Here is a 2,067-nt window from a genome sequence, read left to right on the forward strand (position 1 = left end):
GGATTTCTGAGGGAAATGGGAAAGACAGGAAATCCCAACCCCCTTCTCCCTCACGACCACTGACACAGGTGGAAAACATAAAACCTGCCCAGCTGTCATTACCCACCAGGGCCAAGGAAGGACTATTTTTCCACACTTGCAAGGGCCTAACACAAAACAAGGAGCTGCTCCATGTTGGAGAAGGGGAAGAGGCTGAAGACACACCTTATTCATAGAAGAAATGAAAGTATTAAGGTGTTTTGGAGCTCTTTATTCTCATTATTACACTGAGAATCACATCAGAGAAGCAGCAGAAAATTCTCTGCAGCCTGTTCAAAACCTCTTCGTGTCTCACATGGGGGGACAACACATCCTCCCTCCAGGAGGGGCCACCAGGTCCCAGGGAATGACTGTTTTTTCCACACTTGCAATGGCCTGACAGGAACCAAGGAGCAGCTCCAAGCTGGAAAAGGGGAAGAGGCTGAGGACAGCCCTTGGCAGGACCTGCTGCCACCACCGCAGCGATGGCTGGCATTCCCCAAAACCCAGAATCCTGGGAATCCTCCAAAGAGAGCTCCACACTTGGAGGTTTTAGTTCAGCCCAGGCATGGATGGAAGTGTTTCATTTTCCTCAAGTTTAAGTCCATCCCAACAAAAGCAGAAAGAGCAGAACTGGAGCCCTAGCCCAGCTCCGAAGGCTCTTCCCAGACCCTGAGCTGGCACAAAAGTGTTCAACACCCGACTGGGACTGAGACATTTGAGAAGACAAATCTGCTGTGACCTTCTCAGAAGGACTCACCTTTGCCAGGTGCTGCTCCAGCCTGAGCTTGGCATCATCCAGCTCCCTGCAGTGGTTGTCGAAGGCCTCGTTGACGGCCGCCCGCTGCATCCGCAGGTCCTCGGACACGTCGTGGATGATGTTGTTGATGAGGGAGCGGAGCTGCACAGAGGCCAATTTTTCCTGTTCTGCACTATAAATGTTGTCATGGCTGAACTGGGCCCAGGTCTTGGGTGTGGAGGCGCTGGAAGAAGAGAAAAATGGGAATAACATGGGAATCTTGCCCTCCAGAAGACAACCTGAAGCCGGTTCTCTCCCTGCAAAAGCACCGTCAACCTCTGCACTGTTGCTTGCAGCGTAGACTTGCCATGAAGGGAGAAGACTAATCCTTTAACAAATTAATAATCTCTCATTCCTGTGGCTTCTGAGGGGAGCCATGAATGACACAAAATCAACCAAAGCTCTTCCATCTTTAGCTGACACTGCTGAGGATCAAAAAGCAGACACACAGACAACCTGGGCTAGTGGGAGGTGTCCCTGCCCATGGAATGGGATGGGTGGAATGGGATGAATTTAAGCTCCCTTCCAACCCAAACCATTCCATGATTCCATGATGCCTGGTTACACTTGGCCATGTGGAGCAGCAGAAGGAACCACAGCCCTTGGGACAGGACATCCCTGAGAGGGGAGGGGGAAGCCCCAAGGTTGATGTTCCACCGCTCCTGTCTGTGTGCAGGAAGCAGCACTGGCCTTTCCCAAAGGAATGACTTGCCTTCCAATGTCAAACAGCAAGTCCCAACAGGATTTAGATCAGCCTTCAGCAGCACAAAGCCAATTATTTCCAAAAAAACCCCCTCCAAGCTCAGCTTGCCTGTGCATGGCCAGCTTTGCCATCAGGGGTGGTGGCATTAACTCTGCTCTCCATGGAGCTGTTTTAAACCTATTTTCTGTGTCCAAGGAAGCAGAATCCCCCCTTTCATTCCCATCAGTGTCAGCCTGCAGTGCCTCCAAGGATGTTGTATTTTCCTGGGGTCATTCCAGGAGGAGTAACTGACAGGAATCACTCACTTCTCCTCGAACTTGACGGAGCTGGGGTGGAACTGGATGTTGGTGCTGTCGTTGTTGTAGGTCACACATTTGTCATCTATGTGATAGGTCTCCACCTTGTCCGACCAGTCCAGCTCACAAAACTCCTTCTGAATCCGATTGGAGCTGAAAAGTTAAACCCACACATTGTTAGTGGGGAACAACCCAAGCCCCAGACCCAGCACAGGCACTTGGAAGCTCAGCTTTGGGCCTTTGTGTCACCA

General features: G+C 51.1%; 1 protein-coding gene across 1 annotated transcript in view; it reads right to left on the reverse strand.

Moving 5' to 3' along the window:
- Positions 1–2,067, reverse strand: part of TEKT4 (tektin 4) — a gene marked incomplete at its 5' end in the record, with an annotated part of 11,417 nt that overhangs the window by 2,008 nt on the left and 7,342 nt on the right. Inside the window, 3 exons of the mRNA XM_029957816.1 lie at positions 335–414; positions 779–1,001; positions 1,826–1,969. Coding sequence (XP_029813676.1) covers positions 335–414; positions 779–1,001; positions 1,826–1,969 — 447 coding nt within the window. The remainder of the gene's footprint in view (positions 1–334; positions 415–778; positions 1,002–1,825; positions 1,970–2,067) is intronic.

Source organism: Manacus vitellinus, unplaced genomic scaffold (genome assembly GCF_001715985.3).
Source record: "Manacus vitellinus isolate BGI_N305 unplaced genomic scaffold, ASM171598v3 scaffold_12_pilon, whole genome shotgun sequence".
Taxonomy (NCBI): Eukaryota; Metazoa; Chordata; class Aves; order Passeriformes; family Pipridae; genus Manacus; species Manacus vitellinus.